General features: G+C 40.1%; 1 protein-coding gene across 4 annotated transcripts in view; it reads left to right on the forward strand.

The window, feature by feature from the left end:
• The first annotated feature begins 962 nt into the window (after window positions 1-962).
• The window catches only part of abcc4 (ATP binding cassette subfamily C member 4 (PEL blood group)), a 46,424-nt gene continuing 28,788 nt past the window's right edge, over window positions 963-18,598 (forward strand). For all 4 annotated transcript variants that reach the window (XR_001965843.2, XR_001965845.2, XR_001965841.2 and 1 more), the window contains exons 1-15: window positions 963-1,203; window positions 5,106-5,216; window positions 6,002-6,122; window positions 6,506-6,730; window positions 7,102-7,191; window positions 7,947-8,110; window positions 10,478-10,603; window positions 11,550-11,799; window positions 13,074-13,181; window positions 13,287-13,376; window positions 13,743-13,934; window positions 14,531-14,625; window positions 15,395-15,481; window positions 17,066-17,162; window positions 17,723-17,935. Coding sequence is in view for 1 of the 4 variants with exons in the window: in XM_018745600.2 (XP_018601116.2) it covers window positions 1,130-1,203; window positions 5,106-5,216; window positions 6,002-6,122; window positions 6,506-6,730; window positions 7,102-7,191; window positions 7,947-8,110; window positions 10,478-10,603; window positions 11,550-11,799; window positions 13,074-13,181; window positions 13,287-13,376; window positions 13,743-13,934; window positions 14,531-14,625; window positions 15,395-15,481; window positions 17,066-17,162; window positions 17,723-17,935 (2,043 nt within the window). In the remaining 3 variants the exon portion in view is untranslated. The remainder of the gene's footprint in view (window positions 1,204-5,105; window positions 5,217-6,001; window positions 6,123-6,505; window positions 6,731-7,101; window positions 7,192-7,946; window positions 8,111-10,477; window positions 10,604-11,549; window positions 11,800-13,073; window positions 13,182-13,286; window positions 13,377-13,742; window positions 13,935-14,530; window positions 14,626-15,394; window positions 15,482-17,065; window positions 17,163-17,722; window positions 17,936-18,598) is intronic.

Consider the following 18,598-nt stretch of genomic DNA (forward strand, 5'->3'; position numbering starts at 1 on the left):
TGGGTTTTATTTGTATAGTATTTTATCTACAGATTTTAATGGCCTTGTTTTATCAGGTGATTCTGTGCACTTTGAGTTTTTATACTGATGATTACTCATGTGAATGTTTGTTTTGTATTTGTTTGTCTGTTTTTAGGGGTATGATCAAGTTTTATATTGTAATTTGGAAGTATTTTATGTGTTTTGAAGGAAGCATGTATTATGATATGATGACTTCGTTTGAGCTGCTATTGGGGGACAGTCCTTTTGTGGGTATGTTGGTGTGGAGAAGACAAGGGTCAGTTATATTCTTTGAAGCCAGAAAGGGGATTGTTATGGGAAAGACTTTGCCTTGACAATGTATTTTATGTAATGGTTGCTTTGTGATTTTGTTGACCAACTGTAGGAAAACGGTGTTGGGTTTGTTTGATTGTGGATTTTTAATGTATTGTTTTGGTTGTGTGTATTATTGATAACTTTATTAAATAAAGTTTGAGGGAAAAAAAAAATGTCTGTCTGCACCTGTAATTTTTCATTCTGAGGAATGCACTTTTATTTACTGCGAGTTTTACATCATTTGGGAGAAACGAGTCTGTTAAATGAGTAGCGTTATAGTCAGCTGTTAGGTTCGAATCCCACGTCAACAATGCATTTTACCCCATTTCTGCTTCAGCAAAATTACCCATTAAATGTGGGTAGCTTAACATTGTAAGTCGCTTTGGAGAAAAGCGTCAGCTGCATGAGTAAACGTTACACTTCTCAATACATTTTGTCATACAAAACTAAGTTAATGCCTCTAAAACAACATACAACGTTACCACCTCCCGCCTTTGACTAAGACAGCGCTACACGGTCTACGCTTCACTCGGATAATATGATATAGCAGGCAAGGAACAGCCAATCAAACGTTCATAAAAATATTTTCAGCCAACCCGTGAGCTAAGGGGCGGGTTCTACAGAAGCACGAGCTCGCGGTACGCTTCCTTCTCCACCCTCGTGAGCCAGACACGGGGCAGCAGGGAAAGGTGCTGCTCGTCGAGACTGACATGAGTTTACGACGAAGTTACACAACTGTCTCGAGGACGTCCGTTGATAACGAGCGCCGGTTTCGCTCGGGACTCTGAATTGGCGGGTTTGCCGGTAGGGCGCAATGGAACCGCTGAGCAAAGATGCGAAGGCTAACCCGTCCGCCACGGCTAATCTTTTCTCCAGAGTTTTCTTCTGGTAAGTATAATTAGTGAGCAGCCGCGGCGCGCGGTCACGAAAAAAACCTGAGGTACGACGAGGAGAGGTGCAGTTGGCGAACGCGCGCGTGCGTCAGTTACACGCTACAACGGGCAAGAATTTAATCAGAAGCACTAACACTCGAAAATAGCTGCCTTGACCGTGTGGAGACTAGACTAGTGTGTTCACCTTCGGAATTCCAACCGTAAGTGTATTTATCTGGTACAATAGCTACTTAGCCGCTAGACGAAGCTAAGGGCTAATGCGCCCTGACGTGTCTGTTCCGTTCCCATTCCAGAATGGAGGTGCGTATCCTTCACGTTTTGGAGAGCTGAGTTTGTATAATACGTGCAGGTTTGTAAGCTGGAGGCAGTGAGTGGTGTTGTGAGGTGGTGCGTAACACACCTCACTGAGCCTCATCGACCTCAGTCCTCTTGTGAGAGCGTTTTCGAGAGTGGAGTCTGTCTGGAGAGCCTCGACACGAAAAGTCTGTGAATGATCTCGCCAAGTTGAGCACCAGCGACGTCACATCTTTTGCTGTGGAAAAAACGCTGTTTCTGTAAATTACTCTTTTACGTGTGAAAAACCCACTCCTCTGCTCGCTTCGTTACCGACCGAAGTTGCGCGTCGTATGCGGCGCCGGCGTGTTGTATTCTGTGGAGGAGAGAAGAAAGTGACTGTGTAGCTCCTCCTAAATGTTGCATCTGCACCGTGCGTGTGTGTGTGTCAGTTTTAGGTGGGACCTAATGCTCAGGCTTGACATGTTTTCCTGAAGTCCCTGGATCAAGGTGTTGGAGCATATTTGAATCAATCTGGGACTGCCAGACTGCTGGACGTGATGAATGTTCATGATTCCGTCGTCGAAATGGTCCTGCTCACTGTCTGCATCGCTCTCCTCTCTTGTCCTCATTGTTCTCAGAGCTCGGTGCTGATCCCCCATCTCTTCTCCATTTACCCTGCTTCTTTTGGCTTGGTCATTGCCTTTCATGGCTCTTCTTGTCACTGCTGTATAGACAACACAAGGCTTTTTCCTCTCTTCTCCGATCCTACACACATTCTCTGATATTGCACGATGTCTGATCTCTTTCTCTGGATAAATGACGATATCTACCACTCAGCCTAAGGCTAAGATGGAAATCCTTAATCTCCTTGCTGCACCATACACCTGTTGTGAGCTCTCCATCATATGGGCAACCCAGGTTGTCAATAAAAAGTTTGTATGTAACAGTGTCAAGTTTTTGTTTCTTCTGGAATATTGAAGCAATAAACTGATCTTTCAGACTGCTTCTTTACTACATGTAGAATCTGTCTGCACCTCACACTACGCTTTGCTGATTTCCTGATCCAAACTGTGGTCATTTCTCATGTTGCAATTCCCTATCTTCTGGGTAAACCTGTAGTCATGTATGCATGATACATATGAATAACTGCTACAGTGCTACAAATATTTTTGCTGGAGCAGTTAAAGGTAAGTACCATGCTCTAGGGTACTACAACAGGAGAGGAATTCAGAAGGGCAACGTTCAGCTTGCAAAGCAATAGCCCTAACCGCTACGTTAACTGCTTACTTTTAAGAGGATATCTGCACAGTCTCCAATTACACTTGACCTTGAATGCAACAAGTGTGATTGACTGTTGGGGTTATTGAGATGAGTTGGACAGTTAAATGAAATTATTTCACCATATATGTAGCACTGGAGTGCATATGAAAAAACAAAAAAATCATGAAACTGTATCTGGCCTTACACTGAAACAAAACACATGACAATAGCAAGAAGTTGGTACGGTTGGGAGGTAAAGATAGCTTTTATATACATTTTTTTTTTCCTCTCAAAGTGTGCACAAATCCTCACTTTGGACCCCAGGGGATTTTCTTCTTGTACTTTATTTTTCCCAGTTTTTTTAAATTACACTAAATAGTTTGATACTGCAGTTTCTTTCTTAGTCCCACAGCTGTCGATAAAATCAGAAATCAGTAAAAGACAATGTCAGATTGTAAATTTAGAATGTCCTATCAATTTTTCCAGTTGTAATTGAATTATTGCTTTCGGAAAATGTGTTTTGACTTGTGGCTGCAATTTTTCCTCAGTCAGATTTGTTGTGGACAAATAATGAATAATAAAGATATAACAAGCTACCATAAGCCTGTATGATCGTGAACAGCAGAGGGCCTTTTGGTTTTGTACTTTAGTGAAGCTGGTAGCATAATGGTTAAAGCTACTGCATTCAGATCCAAAGGTTGCTGGCTCAAATTCCACCTACTGCTGTAGTGCACTTGAGCAATGTACTTACTCTAAATTGCTCCAGGAAAAAAAAAAAAAAAGAAAAACATACATGGCTTTATAAATGAGTATGTCATTGTAAGTAGCTTAACATTGTAAGTTGCATTGTAAGAAAGCATCAGCTAAATAAATGTAAAGATATGTTATGAGCTTTGCTATTTTAAAAGGCTTTAGCAAATGAGTTATGTCTTAGGTCTGATTCTGTGCGATATCCTGCTTCTTAAATTGGATTTCTGGGTTCATTGGTCATTTTTCTGCAGCAAGCTGCTGCCCAAGGCACCATTTTGACTTATGTTAACTGCAGTTACACCTTGTTTGTAGGTATTGTTAACATCTGTTGTTGCAGGTAACAGTATCACTCACTGGTCTGTGTGGAAAAAGCCAAAGATGTGATCACACTTGAATTTGCTGTAGCTTATGACTAGAATTTCCTTTTTCTTTGTTTGTGGTAGTCTTCAGAAGACACATCGCATAAACACTTTTGTTCCGTACATAAGTGTACAAACCTTTCATCTCTTTGGTCCAAGCACCACTGAGGACTTGTTTTCCTCTTCTCTCTTATCTATAAGCCGATTATCTGCTATAGCCCTATACTGTGTATAGCCTATATTCGAGTGACATTTTTCCTTGTATTTTTCTTATGTCAAAATTGTAGCAGTAATGTAAAATCTGATGAGACGTGAGCATCTAGGATGGTTCTGCCCTTTGACTGGGACAGCAATAGTCATGTCCCTGTCCCTTTCATTGTGAAAGACAGTTGGTGCTGAGATGATTGTTCAGTGTGACACACATTTTAAATTCCCATTTTCCTCACATTCCTCTTGTTTTGTAATCTCTAGCAAAAACATGACTAAAATTGATAGTTTTGATTTAGTATAGGTAGGAAGACACCACTTTCTTGGGTCTTTTTTTGGAAGCATTCACAGATGAAGTGATGGCAACACAAAGCTCTTTATATTCTTTTGTAATTCTGTTATTGTTCTGACTGGATTGCCTTCATGACCCCAGATAGTTCATTAGTTATTTTTTACCTTCAATTATCCTGAATTACATGTTCATCTTAACATTTTGCCTCATTCTTTGAACAGTTCAGTCAGTGTTATCATTTATAAGATTAGTTCACGCAGCCTAAACAGTTGAGATGCTGGTGTTAGAGACCTGTTTATTAACTTAGTGAATTTCTTAATACTGAATATTGTCTGCCTAGAAGTCAAGTGATGTTCTTGGTCTTTCTGGTGTACTTTGGAACTGGTTATTTTCCTTAATATAGTTTCTAAGGTGAAGATTGAGGTTTTTTTTATGTATATATACTTTGGTCCTCGAGGCTAGAGTCCAGGAGGATTATCAGATTTTCCAGCTCTTCTCATACCAGTAAGAGCTCAGGAATAGATTTCAAAAGGTTCGCTTATGACATTAAGTTAAATCACATGATTCATTGTCTGGCTACAGCAAATCTTTCTTGACTCAACCTTCTGGGGCTGGAGTGAAATAGCCCTGCTCTAGATGAACAGATTTTTTTTCCTTATTTGGGTACATGCTGAAGTATGGTTTAAAGTCTGTAAAAAAGCAGGGAGTGCATTTTCTAACAAAGACTAACTTTCTTTTCCCCCATTTCATCAGCTGGCTAAATCCTTTGTTTCGAATTGGGTACAAGCGGAAGCTGGAGGAGGATGACATGTACAAAGTCCTACCTGAGGATGGGTCAGAGAGACTGGGAGAGCAACTGCAAAGGTATGGAACCCAACAGTCCAAAGCTAGCAATAAATTAGCAATGATATAGAACTTAATATTGTTGTGCACATATATGAAAATATTTTGTGTTCATATTAACGGGATTGTTATTGCTATTGGAAGTTCTGAACTATAACATACTAATGAACTCATTCATAACCCCAGTGTTACCCAGCATCATGGTATAACATTATATTTTGGTTCTGTTAAAGCCTAACTATGTATAAATACTTCTGAACATACTGTTCAATACCATAGTTGTCAATTTCACTGTATAGTACAATAAAAGTTCTTGATTAACTTAGAACTTTTCTAAGAAGCGTTTTTTCAGTCATTTTTGTGACCAAGTCCAATTAATTTAAGTTTATTTACAGATTAACCAGCTTTTGCAAAGTTGAGTAACCTGCATTAATACTTGGGAGTAAATCCTTTTTTCTCATTGGTAGGGAAAGGGTGTGGAATAAGCAGTTTTTGCACATGGATACTTTCTGCCTCAATCTTTGTCTTGTTTTTCCATATGAACCTGTAATAAAGAGCTTGTTCCGTCTTCTCCACTTACATGTAGGGGCAAATAAGGTGTACATACCTTAAGTGCCTGAACCACAGTGTTCTCTTGGTGTATGAATATGCATGGGAATGGACAAACCGACTCTTTAGAATTAGACTTCTAATTTATTTTGTTATTTTAGCTGCTGGACATGTTATGTCCAAAACCTACAAGGCTTAAAATTATTCAGTTTTGATGTTCATCAAAACAATTATGAATTTTTTTTCTTTCATACAAGGTATTGGGATCATGAAGTACAGAAGGCAGCCAAAGAGCTTCGTGACCCCAGCCTTTCAAAGGTTATTATAAAATGCTACTGGAAATCGTATGCTGTTCTTGGAATCTTCACCTTAATAGAGGTATGGTTTTGCACATATGGTAGTTGCATAATGATGGTTCATATCATCATGTCCCAAACCATCTCTGTAGGGTTTTGGTCAGCTGATATTTTCCAGATCTAAATTTCCTAACTTCTAAAAGAGAACTACTTGTTGGGAATTACAAAGCAAATATTTCTTAAAATTTAAATGTTTGTTTTGGAGAAATTCATATGTAGGCATAAACTTTGCTATGTCTTAAAATAAGCATTAAGCATACAGAATGTGTAAGGTTCATAAAACATTCATTCAGCTGTGTTCAAACTTTTCACTTCTACATTTGAAGAAGTCAAAGATCAATTGAAAACTTTCTACAGTTTTTTTTATTTATTTTTTAACATCCTTTTTCCACATCTTCATTGTAGGAGGTCATCAAAGTGGTCCAGCCTGTTTTCCTGGGAAAGTTGATACAGTATTTTGAGAATTACAACCCCAACAACACGGAGGCCCTTAATGTAGCTTTTGGCTATGCTGCAGGCATCTCCATGTCCTCCATAGGACTAGCACTTCTCCACCACCTTTATTTCTACCATGTGCAAAGAAGTGGCATGAAGATCCGGGTAGCTATGTGTCATATGATTTACAAGAAGGTTGGTTAACAGCACTTTTGAAAGAGACACAAAAATGTAATGGAAAATCTTTTAATCTGTTCTTTGCAGACAGTATTGCCTTTTCTTTTTTTTTTTTTTTTTTTCCTTCCTCAAGGCAATGTGGTTAAGGCAAAAGTTTCTAGTTAGTGAAGACAGCTGGAAGAGACTAGATTAGAATCATAAAGCTCTCAAGGAAACCAGACTAGAAATATGAGTCTGAATGGATCTATTCTAATTTTATCCTAATCAGTCAGTATTAAGTTTTTGTGATGGTTATGATTTAAATGCAGACAGTCATCACCAAACATATAAAAATATGTGAATTAATATGTGACAAATTAATCTGACACAAGCATGGAATTTTTCCTTAGGCGCTCTGCCTCAGCAGTACAGCAATGGGACAAACAACCACTGGACAGATTGTCAACCTTTTATCCAATGATGTCAACAGGTTTGATGAGGTAGAAATGTTGTTCCATTGCACTGGCTTGTTTTGATTACACTGTGGATGAGTTGTGTATTTAAAGCCTGCAAATGTCATTGCCCTTTTATTGTATCGTTCATTTCATTTATGTGCTTCATATTGTAACTCATGTCAAAATAGGTGGAGGGAAGTAAGAACTTGGTCTGTCTTAAGATGCTTTCTCTGTCAGTTGGTAGTCTAGAATTTTCTGTTTTTGTTACTTAGTGTATTTATTCTTTGACTGAAAGCAGCAGTCCCTAGTATAGTGGGGTGGGAGTTTGGGGGAAGGAAAAGGACAGGAAGCTCCTGCAGTGATCTTTAAACATTTGTCTTGAATTTGTATGCAGTAGATGCTAATCTGCTGAGAACCATCTGGAAAAAAAATAGGGCCAGAATGAGGGTATGGCCTCCACATAGAAATCTTTATAAACTTATCTTTATTCATTTCACAGAAGCTTTTCTCCAAAGTGACATAGAACTCAGAGTATAGAAAAATGTATTTAACAGCAAAAAGATTTGGATGCACATACACAACATGGAAGTATGCCCAAAACAGTTGGGTTTTGAGACCTTTCCTGAATGCCAGGAAATAGTCACCACTACACTGTTCATTTCAGGGTTGTACAGATGCAAACCAAGATGAAGAAATGTTTTTCTAATGCAGTCTCTTAATAAAAAGAGGAAAAAAAGTGTCTGTTCCAGTTTCATGCATATACATTTCTCAGGTACACTGAAGTTTTTCTGTTGTTCCAGGTTACCATTTTCCTGCACTTCCTGTGGGTGGGCCCGCTGCAAGCAGGCGCAGTAATTGGGCTGCTGTGGTATGAGATTGGTCCCTCATGCCTTGCTGGCATGGCTGTCCTCATGTTCCTGATGCCTTTGCAGACCTTGTTTGGTCGTCTTTTCTCTAGTTTCAGGTATGTCTGGCTCAAAAGAAATTAAAAACAAGTTAAAACTACAGGGGTAGGGTAATGTATGAGATTGATCATCATCGGGTCTGTGCTGGGCCTGTGTAATAAATACTAAAGCTGGTGTTAAAACTTTTGTATGATTTAGAGAGATGGGCCAGAAATTGGAGGGAATATAATTTGAAAAATTAAGAGATTATTAACTCTTCTAAATCCATTAACATACAGCCATTGTACATTATTTTCTATTATTCATCCACAGTTGACCCTGAAAGTCAGATCTGACCCATTTTTGAAACTTTTGATATTGTACATGGTGAAACATCTCTACATGACAAATGTTACTTATGATTAAAATTGCTCTGTTTTGATAAAATTTGATTTGTCCTGGAAGATGTTGAATGCAAGGGCTGGTTTACAGCAGGCTGGAAGCTGTATCTGGTTATTGCAGAACTGAAGTTCAGTACTGTGTGAGGTGCTCATCTTGTTCCCTTTCTTATTAGTAGCTGAAGAATGGGTCCTTGTGTGCCTGCAGGAAATCAGGGCTTTCAAGAGGATTGCTGAACAGTAATGCCTTGGAGAAAGCCTGTGGGCACCTTGATATGTGGGCATAAAGGGCTTAGATGAATTTTATTTCCTTTATTTAACTCTGTCCTGATTCCCTTCCGTCTTTTTCTCACATTTTCGAACGTGTTAAATGAAACCTTTGAGTAATGTCTGCCATTAAACCCCACTGATACTGTTGCTGTGGTCTTTTGGGGTAAACAGGTTTGTACATGCATTCATTCCAGCTGCCAGTGCATCAGGAAAGACAACTTTGATATGTGTTTAGGAAATGGAGTTTAATTGGCAGTGGATTAACACCTGTATCCAGATATATTCTGGTTTTGTGGAAACCAGAGGTGTGCAAAATATCTATTTTTTTGACTTCGGGATAACAAACAGGCTTCAGTTATCTGGGTCTTTTTTTCACAGACATGGGCATAACTGATTCCCCCCCACCCCAATTTCACAGAAGCAGAAAATTTTATACCTCGTAGAAGTACTGTCAACCATGTCTTTTTCTTAGCATGATGGAGATAATCTTCCAGTCTGATGTTCTCAAACAGTCTGGCCCTGTGACTTTTGTGCTGGGCCATGGGCTGCCTTGCATCCTTGGACAGTACAGATGTGTGTTCTGCTTTGTGTACAAAACATGAGTATGATATGTATTTCACAGCCAACCAAAATGTCCTTCTCTTGTGGGATCTGGGTAATATAATAAATAATTGTGCACAAGTGACTGTAACAAAATCTTGACATTACTTCTCTGAAGTTACAAAGAAGAATTATGAGTGAGACAAACCAGGTATCTAAATTACTTTTATCTCTTCAATCTGACATCTCTCGTATCTGAATTTTATTTAAAGAAAATTTGAAAATTATAGCTAACAGGGTTCTCAAAAGTTATGGGAAATAAAACTTTTCTTTGACTTTTACATGTTACATAACCCATGCCTTACCACAGACAGACTGCTTCCCTCTTCTCCAGTCCTTGTCCAATAGCCTCTGTCCTTTAGGCAAAACAGGTCTGCCAACTCATACTAATAAAGTTACAGGACTTCGCTTAATGTTGTTGAAAGCTCACATGAAAGAAAAGTTCCCTCTACGGGGTTGAAAAGCATTTCTGACAGTATTAACAGTACCTTGAATCACTGTGTTTGTACATGTGAACAGTGTTAATTGTTCAAAGTGTGTGTAAAGGAAAAATCTGTTTGCTGATGGGTTACACATGATTCTTAGGCACTGATTACTGTTTTTTTTTCAGTAGCCTGCTGTCCCCACACATCCCTTTATTATGTAATTTGCCTCCCCCTAAGGTTTCTCCCAACTCCAGAAAAAGTGGGAGTCCTTACAGGCCCATATCTTAATTTGATGTACACATGCACACTTTTTTGTCATGCTACATTCAGTATGTTTTTTTTGGCATGTAAAGTCACAAGGAGAGCACCTGCGTGGAAACCTTTTCCTAATTGCTTAAATCATGAGTCAATCCAGTTATTTAAAAAAAAAAATTACACTGCCTAAACATTCTAGGCAAGGAAGGCACATTGCTGATTTGGGAAAGGACAGCAGCAGTGACATTAATGTAACTGTATCAACAGTATGACCTGAATTTCTGGTGGTTCCTTGGTCTTGATTCTGAACACATATTTAAACTTAAAACCATGGGATGAAGCTGTTTGCAACAGAATTGCTTTATGGAATTTTGAAGTTAGAACACATTTTCTTTGCTCCTAGGCTTTCAGTGTGACTGACACACCTTGTGGCCCTTTTGACCCAGATCTGCTATCCATGTGTTAAAAACAATCGCTGATTGTACTTCTTGTTTTCTAGGAGCAAAACTGCAGCGTTTACAGACAGCAGAATCCGTACCATGAATGAGGTGGTGTCTGGAATCCGCATTATTAAGATGTACGCATGGGAAAAATCCTTCTCTACCCTGGTAAATGAAGTTCGACGGTAAGCCAGTTGTGACTCTTTGGACAACTTCCATCCTATACTGTGAATTTTATTGCTATGAGGCTGGAAGCAAGAGAAAAAAATTTGTTTGTTCATTGCTAAACATATTTTGGGAGCATAATCAATGCTACTAGCCATACTTTCAACCAACTAGGCCAGATCATGAGTGAACTATTAGAATTACTGCTAAATGTGATGTAAACATGCAGTCTGGTATTGTACTGCTCATTTGTGTATCTTATAATCTTTAATAAAATAAAAAAAAAAAAAAGGTGTGGGTATCGGGATTTGTCTATCCCGTGTCTTATGCACCTATTTGAACGATGAATCTCGGTGCAGCAAGTGGTAGGGACCAAACTAGGTTTACTTGAGACTTTCATGTCTGCAGCTATGTCTCCTTCTCTCAATGTAATGCATAAATTGTACTTTGGCTGAGATGTACGTCGCTTTAGACAAAAGCATCTGCTAAATGAATAAATGTAAATTTCATTACTGAAACAGTGGTCTCATATCTTTAGTGGTTATAGCTATTGCTTTGTAGTCGGAGGACTTGCATATGTGAGAATGGAAAGTGCTTCCTATATTGAACCTGAACCAAAAGCTGTCATTTACAAATTTCAATGACTTCATGTGCCAAGATTTTTTTCTTTGTGGAGGCAGGTTGACTTGTGGAGGCTAGTGTCTAGTTTTCTGACGGCTTGTTTTGCAAGGTAGCTCTAGCAGAACTTCGAAAGGCTATGAGCATTTATTCATATTATTCGTATGTACTACATGAAAAGTGTCAGTTTACACCATCTGATACGTGATACTGTTTTTAATGTGACTGTTTTGTATGAAACAGTATTGCTTTGTACACAAAGCAAATTGCTGAGCAAAGTATTGTATGTTCAGTTATGAACTTTCTTAAAGGTTGCTTGAAGATTTGTATTTCTCTCTGTCCTTCTAGGAAGGAGATCTCAAAGATCATGAAGAGTTCTTACCTTCGTGGCTTGAACATGGCCTCCTTCTTTGTGGCCAGCAAGATCATTGTGTTTATCACTTTTTTGGTGTATGTGATGCTGGGGAATGTCATCTCAGCTGGCCGTGTGTTTGTGGCTGTGTCACTGTATTCGGCTGTGCGTCTTACAGTCACACTCTTCTTCCCTTCGGCTGTTGAGAAAGTCTCTGAGGCCAAAATCAGCGTGCGCAGGATCAAGGTATGGATTGAGGTAGCAAGCATGGTTTTGTTGATTGGATGTAGATGATTCCAAGGACCTCAACTCCCCCCCCCAGTTAATACACTGTTCCTTTCACCTCAATTCTTGTTCATCTAGGGCCACATCTCCTAAGAATTCTTATGTGTAGGCTTATGATGTTTTTATACTGTCACTTTTGGCTCATTGGGATCTTTACATCTGAAGAAGTGCGTTTCCTCTGTTTCTGTTGTAATTTCAGGCTTAATTAGTTGGTTTAGTCTGTGACTCAGACTAAGTGCTCTGTATCTAAGCCGCTGTGTTTTGCTATTAGTTTCATCTGAGAAATAAAGAAGGGCATGTGTAACAACAAATGCAAACTTGGAAACTTCTAAATATGTGGTTTAGACTACAGTTTCTACTATAATGTCATCTTACATCAACTCTGTATTTTCATGCCTGAAGCTGTTGAAAGTGGTGTAAGAGCATTGTGGTTGTGGCATTACATTCCTCCTATGCCAGCCTTACATTAACAGAAGTCTGTGCAGTCCTTCAGCAGTTTATAGTTAATAAGCTTTAAAGCATGCTGTAATGCTCAGTAAATCTGGCTAGGACTAGGGCAATGGGTTTTTTTTATTTGTAACCAACATTTGGACAGTGCAAAACATCTGTGAAACACAAACTTAATGCTCTTGGTTTTGGAAATCAAGGAACTTACACGCATGCTGCTTTTCTGTTGTGAAGTGGAAAAGCAAATTTGTGATGGTTTTGATTTTTTTTTTTTTTTTTTTTCTGCTTGATCTGTCATCTTCAACTGAAGGAGGTGCTTTTTAATGTCTTATCACCACCTGACACTTTTAATGAACCTTGTTCTATAAATCATAAATACATTCTCCTCTGTGGACTTTTTGATTGTCATGTTGCTTGTAGCTATGCAATAGGGTTACCAGACATCTCAGGAGCTGTGAGCCATCAGCATGACCTAAAATGACTTTGGAACAGCTTTTGTTCCTGGTGGGCAAATTTACCTTGGATCACTGCCTCTTTTCACTGAGCTGGGCATTATGCCCAACTTGTGCAAACTGGCATATGTTACTCAGCCCCCATCATATAAAGTAATGCTCACAGTTATCAGTGTGATCTTCATAAAACCACTATGGGGATGTTTTTATCACTGTTTTAAAATTTAACACCGGCGTGTCAGCTCATAAGTCCTTCCTCGTCTTGAAGAGAAAGCAGCATGATATTCTAGCTGAGATTCTTCATTGGTGGACTTTTTTTCTTTCTCCCCTTCACAGAAGTTTCTCTTGCTGGATGAAATTATGAAACATAGTTCTGGTCAGCCAGTACAGCCAACCGAAGAACCCATGGTTGAAGTCCAGGATTTAATCTGCTACTGGGACAAGGTGAGGCTTCACACTCATCTGACAAATGACATCTCCCTGTTATCTAAGCACATACTGAGAGTAGAATTCCTCTTTAAATTCCACCATTTTCTGGCTGCTCTCCAGACATTAGATGCCCCAACCCTGCAGAACCTTTCCTTCACAGTGAAGTCTGAGCAACTCCTTGCTGTCATTGGCCCTGTAGGGGCTGGAAAGGTAGGACAATCATCATTACAGTATCCTTTTTTGTAGTTTTCAGCATCTGGGAAAGCTGCACATCACAGATGGTTAGTTTTATTAAATTGGTGTTGGAGTTTAGTTGCCAAATTTAGACAGACATCTAAGGCTTTACAGCTTTAATCTAAAGTCATGCACTTTCCACAGCTGTGATACAGCACTCAGTTCAGCTCAACCAGGGCACAGGATGGAGTGTACCATCTTCAAATTCTTCCTTTCGCTATATGCCACTGCATTCCTCATTCAGCTCATTTTGAATGAGTTTAACTGTATATGTATATATGTGTGTGTGTGTGTGTGTGTGTGTGTTTGTTTGTGTGTAGTGACCCCTTCCCATCCCAACAGTCTTCTTTGCTCAGCTCCATCCTTGGGGAGCTGCCCCAGGAGAAGGGTGTGGTCAAGGTGAAGGGAAACCTGACTTACGTTTGTCAGCAGCCCTGGGTTTTCCCAGGCACCATCCGCAGCAACATCCTGTTTGGCAAGGAGCTCAACCAGCAGAAGTATGAGAGGGTGTTGAAGGCATGTGCTCTGAAGCGGGTAAGAAACAACCACAGTGTTATCACTTTGCAATTCATCCTTGTTAATTTTTTTCAGTAGTGGTGCACAATTTGTAAAAATGACCCTTTCCTTCACTTTGAGAAGGATGCTCCTGCCATTTTGGCAAGTATTGTCAGTATAACACCCTGGTTTTAAAATGAAGTCTGAAAATATATGTTGTAAATTACATGTATGAGTTTATACATAAATATATATAATATATACTTAAAGAGGACCCACTTGACAAGAATATTTAAGATATTTAATAGAGCCATAATTTGTCCTTTGTTAAACCTCTCCTTAGTGAGACTACCTATACTTTGATATCCTCTACAGTTTAGCACATGAGCTCCATGTCTTCTGTCTGTTTCTTGTTCCTGGCAATCCATTCATCTCCAACCATATGGCTTGTTTTATTTACTTATTCTTACCCTGTGCTGCTCCCTTGCTTTGACAGTTTAAATTATTTTTGCAACATACTTTATTAGGTTGTGTATTGTCACCCTTGGAACTTGAATCATCATAGTTACATGTCTTTTACCTGTAGGGATCTTTTTATGTTTTAATTGGGTGTTTTGCGGTTGTCTTTGTCACAGGACATGGAACTGCTGCCAGATGGGGATCTAACTGTAATAGGAGACCGAGGGGCCACCCTAAGTGGGGGCCAGAAGGCCCGCGTCAACCTGGCCAGGCGAGTTCACTTTAGTGGGTTTGCACCGTTGTGATGCATTGCAGCTTTAGGACCTTGGAGGAGCGCCATCTCACACATCAGTCTTCTCATAGCCAACATGTATTTGATCCCTAATGCTGATCATCAGGGCTTCTATATGACATTGTGTGCAATACATTTTCATCTTATTCTTTCTGGTTCATGGTAAACTCAGACCAGAACAAATATCTTCACAATGTTTTACTACACCCCCACACACACAATCTTAACCGCTTGTCCCATATGGGGTCGCGGGGAGCCGCAGCCTAACCCGGCAACACAGGGCGTAAGGTTGCAGGGGGAGAGGAGACACCCAGGATGGGACGCCAGTCCGTCGCAAGGCACCCCAAGTGGGACTTGAACCCCAGACCCACCAGAAAGCAGGACCTGGTCTAACCCACTGTGCCACCATGCCCCACTTATGTGTTGTTGGTCAATTCATTTTTATCTGACATCTTTGTCCAAGATAAATTAGAATGCTAGATGTTTTACACTAAGCAGTTTACTCTTATTTAGTCATTCACACAGCAAAGCAGTTTCACATAGAGATGGATATATATATCGCATGTGATTTAGTCACCAGTTCACCTGGAACTTGTCTCTTTGGACTGAGGGGGGCGGGGAATGAAATGAAAAAAGGTGAACTTACGTAAACACAGTGAGAACATTCAAGCTCTGCACAGACTGAGCATTATGCTGCCTTCATCTGATGTAACATTTTTCACTGACCATGTGGTGTTCCTTCCTCCAGAGCAGTGTATCAGGATGCTGATATCTACCTGCTGGACGACCCTCTCAGTGCTGTGGATGCTGAGGTTGGCAGACACTTGTTTGAGCAGTAAGTCAAGGACCTGAAGCCAGGCCCACAAATATGCACACACATTCACAGATGGTGCTCGCAGCTGTTGCTCTGTCCCCACTTCAACTGAACAGGGCTTTCAGAAATAAGTTCCACGCTCCAGCTCTGTTGTGCCCTACAGCAGACTGATAAACCTGATTTGTTTCACAAACTATCCAGCTGTACGGTGAATAACAGTGTGAAATTAAAGCTGATTTGGTTCGCTGTGGACATTGGCAGTCTGCTGATCAAAAGTACGGCACAGTCGTCATCATGTTGAGTCTGGAATTAATCTCTGTTATTCTCATGCTGTCAGCACAGCCTTTGAAACTTTTATGTGGTTTTCCTTTTTGAAATTGCTGTGCATTACATAAATTGTCCTGAGCACTAATAATAAAGACTGTGTTGGATTGGCATCCCTTCCAGAGTGTAGCCTAGCTTGGGTGTATCCAGAATGGGCTCCTGACTCCTGGAACCCTGACTTTTATTGTACAAGGAGTTATAGATAATGAATAAGTGTCTTCCAACAGACAGACTTTATTTTTACCTTTTCTGTGGTGGAGTAGCTGCAACTACTTGAGCTGTAAATTTATCTTCATGAACAGAATAATTTCATATCATCCTATAATGTACATTAATAACGTTAATGTCCCTCTTTCTTATGTTTTTGTTAACAGAAGCAAATGTCAGTACTTGATTTAGTAGCAGAAATCTGCGTAGAACGAATAAAGCAGGTTAGGGTATTTAGCCCTGGAAGATTAACAGCCGTTTTTTTAAAGAATCTTTTGGAAAATGTCCATGTTTCAGTCAGTTAAGTGTGCAGTTTGCAGCAAATGTAACTGAAGAGCCGTTCCCTTCCTGTTTTGGTTGCTGTTTTGGTTGCTGGAAGGTTTCGGTAAATGGAACAAGCTATTGTTTAACTTAGCCGCAGCTGGTGCCGAGTGCTCCTTTCTAATGCCCCATAAGGCTCCCTGCCTAGCGGCTCCATTGTACGAGAGCAATCATTTGGAGGAAAGGTGTGTCCTCGCTTCCTCTCTCCTACAGTATATCCCTGCTCTGCTTGATGTAGTTCTGTGACACAGTGCACCTTTGACCCACTACTGGAATTACGGGAATTCTTGACATGTTACAGTTTTGATCAAGGCGGGGATGTGATCGGGGAGGGATAGGATCCATGGGGCCTACAGTGAAAGGCGTGAGACATGTGACCTCGCCGCCCTCACATAATGTCAAATAGCAGCTGTCTGTAATCCTTCCAGTTGAAAAAAGTACCACCTCAAGTAGCTTCTTTGTATTTATCCCTACTGTGTGACAGTATACAAATCGCATGGTGGTGAAGCGCATCAGAACAAATTATCACAGTGATAAGGGCAATAAATGTAATGGACTCTATCACTGCCATTGATCCTTTGAGCTGATTTTATGACAGCGGTAGTTGCTTAACTCAATGATTGTTTGCTGAGCTGACCTAACTTTCTGAACTGCATAAACTGATCACCTACTGATTTTTTTTTTTTTTTTTTTTTTTTTTTTTTCCCCCCTCCCCCCATCCCCCCTTTATTCTTTTCCTTTATTTGTGCCCAGGTGCATCTGTGGCTTGTTGAGAAAGAAGCCACGCATCCTGGTCACTCACCAGCTCCAGTACCTGAAGGCTGCCCACCAGATCCTTGTCCTCAAAGAGGTACACAGAGATGTTCATACTTGACAGTGGTGATTGGAATGATTTTTACTCTAAGTGGAAGAACAGAGGATAGAATACATTGTCAAACATCTGGGTTGGCTTGATGTATTGAACGCAAATTTTAAAATTAATGTAAGTGTGGAACAAATGGAGAAATTGTTGCTACTTGAAAGACTTAAGTAAAGGCAGTTTTACTGCCACAGAGAAAAGTTACCTAACAAGTAGGTACAAATCAGTATTGATTCGTATCTCTTTGTGGCATTTTCATTAGATGGTTTCCAGTTACTGTTAATCACTTAAACGCAAGGTATTATTTGTTAGATTTTTGAGGAGGCTGTATTTTTTCACTTCCATTGTCTTGCACAAAATTTTCTTTTAATGCTATTCTATTTCATTGCTTATTATTTTCTGGTGTTTGCAGTCAAAACAGTAGTTATTTTTTTAATCAGTTAGATACTGTCATCCCAGGTTGTTGTTCCAGGAAACTGGCAGCAGCACTGTTGCCTTCTTTTTGTTCCCTCCTTTGAGGGCTGAGTGTAACTTCCCTCTCTGGTGCCCAGGGCCAAGCAGTGGCACAGGGTACCTACACCGAGCTACAGCGCTCTGGTCTGGACTTCACGTTGCTGCTGAAGAAAGAGGAGGAAGATGAGGCACCAGAGCCAGCACCTGGAGTGCCTTGTCGAGTGTCACGGAGTCGCACGCTCTCCCAGACCTCCGTGCAGTCGCATGCTTCCTCAGTGCACTCTGCTAAGGATGGGGCTGACCAGCTTCCGGTGGGTCAGGTCACTTGCATTATTCTGTTATCCTGTGCTTTGCCTGTGGAGCAGGCAATGCCTTCTGAATGGCTGTGCTTTCCATTTCCTGGTCATCATTTGCAGGAATATTGTAGAACTGGCCTTTCCCAGTAACAGTACATCAGTAGTAGAGTTCTGCAGTACTGAGGTGTAAGTCTGTGCCTTGGATATGTAAGCCAATTAGTATGTGGTTGTAGTTAACTTTTTGTGGGTATGAACAATTAGATTGGTTCTTTTCCTATGCTAGTGTCCCTGTGGCCAGCAGAGGGCAGCAATTTTCATTACCTTTAACATGTCACTTGTGTTTGACAGTGGTGCTGAGTCTGTCAAAATAACCTTAGCTTTATTTGAATGAGGTGAAGCCAGAGTTCCAGGCCATGCCATTTTGCCAAAGATTTTCAGTTTAGATATACTTCATATATCTTTTCAAATTCAGCTTCTGAAAATATAGCACATGTAGTGAAGTCTAGAATGGGTTTTTGTGAAGTGAACCATAGTTTCTATAATAAAACAATTACTACAGCTATAATTCCTGTGCTGCATGTTTCTTCTTCTCATGTTCTCAGTGAGACTACTTTGATATGCTTAGCAGTGTAGCACAAATGGTGTCTTCTGACTTCCTGTTCTTGGCAATCGAATGTA

The sequence above is a fragment of the Scleropages formosus genome, chromosome 12 (genome assembly GCF_900964775.1).
Source record: "Scleropages formosus chromosome 12, fSclFor1.1, whole genome shotgun sequence".
Lineage (NCBI taxonomy): Eukaryota > Metazoa > Chordata > Actinopteri > Osteoglossiformes > Osteoglossidae > Scleropages > Scleropages formosus.